This window comes from Bison bison, unplaced genomic scaffold (assembly GCF_000754665.1).
Source record: "Bison bison bison isolate TAMUID 2011002044 unplaced genomic scaffold, Bison_UMD1.0 scf7180017864295, whole genome shotgun sequence".
NCBI lineage: Eukaryota > Metazoa > Chordata > Mammalia > Artiodactyla > Bovidae > Bison > Bison bison.
In genome coordinates this window covers 11,791,795-11,793,494 of record NW_011494867.1, presented here as the reverse complement: position 1 = coordinate 11,793,494, position 1,700 = coordinate 11,791,795, and the positions used below count along the sequence as shown (strand labels likewise).

The 1,700-nt window shown below is 57.5% G+C and overlaps 1 protein-coding gene across 1 annotated transcript in view; it reads right to left on the bottom strand.

Annotated features, from left to right (window-relative positions):
• Positions 1 to 7: 7 nt before the first annotated feature.
• The window catches only part of LOC104996591 (forkhead box protein C2-like), a 13,563-nt gene continuing 11,870 nt past the window's right edge, over positions 8 to 1,700 (bottom strand). The window contains exon 5 of the mRNA XM_010850870.1: positions 8 to 1,692. Coding sequence (XP_010849172.1) covers positions 1,254 to 1,692 — 439 coding nt within the window. The 3' untranslated portion in view covers positions 8 to 1,253. The remainder of the gene's footprint in view (positions 1,693 to 1,700) is intronic.

Here is a 1,700-nt window from a genome sequence, read left to right as displayed (position 1 = left end):
AGCCACCTCCATAGGTGTTTGTTTAACTGCAGGCTCTGGGCCTGCCTGGCTGGCGCTTGGAGGGAGGAGGCGGCTGCAGTTGGCCAGAGGGCCTCCCACCAAGCCTGCTGTTCCTGGGGACCCAGAGAGCTGCTCCCACCCCTTCCCCCACCCCCGCAGACCCCAGGGGACTCCCTTGCTCTTCTGAGCGCTCACCCATCCCTACCTCCACTTGCTTTCCGTGTGCTTGTTTCACCCAACTCTTCAGATTAAAAATAGTCCTTCACTGCACAGTTTTGGAAAACGTGGCAACAATCAAGATTCCCTAACCCTCGTGCACTTCCGGTGTCCCTAGAAATGTTTTGACCCCTTAAACAATAAAGCTAACAGAAAGGAGGATGTCTGTGGTTGGTAGCAGGCGTTGGAGAGCATGTGTATTGACTAAGGACCTATTGAGCTATCTATTGTAATGCAACAAAATGCTAAGTTACACAGAGTGCACTTTTTTAACAGCGGTTGTTAATACAGACGTTCACAGGGCAACCCTTATAGTAAAAAGAATCAAGCTTTTGGCCAAAGAATATAGCGTGTTCCTTTTACTATCTAAAAGGAAAAGAGAGAAGATTTCTCTATTTACAATGAAAGTGTGGTCTCTCAGCTTCCGCCTGAACATGGTCCTAAGTCCTCACCAAGCCCTAGGATCTGCTAAAGAACCTAAAAAACAGGTTGGCCCTGGTGTCCCCACACCTGGACCTTAGGGACAAACCCAGCTGTGAACACCCATCACTCCGTGGGGTCAAAAGCCAAGGCCCGGGCCACAGTAACAGGCGAGCTGGCGATGGTCAGACCGTGGCTCCTAGACAGAAAGGACCACACTGCGGCCATCTGTCTGCCCTCCGGTTGTCTGGGCCCTCCCCCACTCCCTCCGGACGCGCAGGACCTGTCTGGGTGCTAGTGGAAGATCATGCCATCAGACTGACCTAAGGTTCAAGGAATTTTCCTGTGCCTGCGGTAGGAGGTCTGAGATGCCCAAGTCGCAGCGTGGGCAGGGTCTTTTCAATCTCCGAAGCTGCTCCGGTTCTGGGAAGGTCCGTCTTGCAGGAGGCAGGGGAGTGTGCTCACTCGTGCAGCTGAGGATGCTAATACTTCCCACGATCCATAGGCAGGCAGAGGAAATCATTTATTTAAAAATGCGACTTCTTTCCCAGTGGTGGAAGCCCTGCTCGGTCACACGGAGCTCAGACCTGGGCGAGGGAAAGGAGCCGCCGTCTGCTTTACTGGAAATGAAGCACCGCTTCCGGGAGCTGCAGGGGGAAATAGGAGAGAAAGGGGATCCCGAGCTGGTAGAAGCCACCCTGGACGTGCGGGTCGAGCATCAGGGAAGCGTTGAAAGGCGGACGGAGGCTGGAGGAGGTGGCCAGAAGCGAGGCGCCCAGACAGTCGCCGGGCCCCTGCTTGGCGACCCCCAGGAGCTCGCCCCCTCCAGCCGGCTTCTGCCCCTGCCGTCGGGCCAGGATGCTGTCTATGCTGAAGCTCTTGGACTTGTCCGAGCTCTTCGGAGAGCTGCGGGAGGCGGGGCGCGGAGGAGTCCCCCGGCCGTCCACCGTGCCCTCAGGCTGGCCGACAGCCACCGCCGCTGCGCCCTGGAGCGTGTCGCCCGCGTCACCCTCTGGGGACCCGGGCCTGGGCCAGGGGAGTGACGCCGGCGGCGGAGAGGAGGC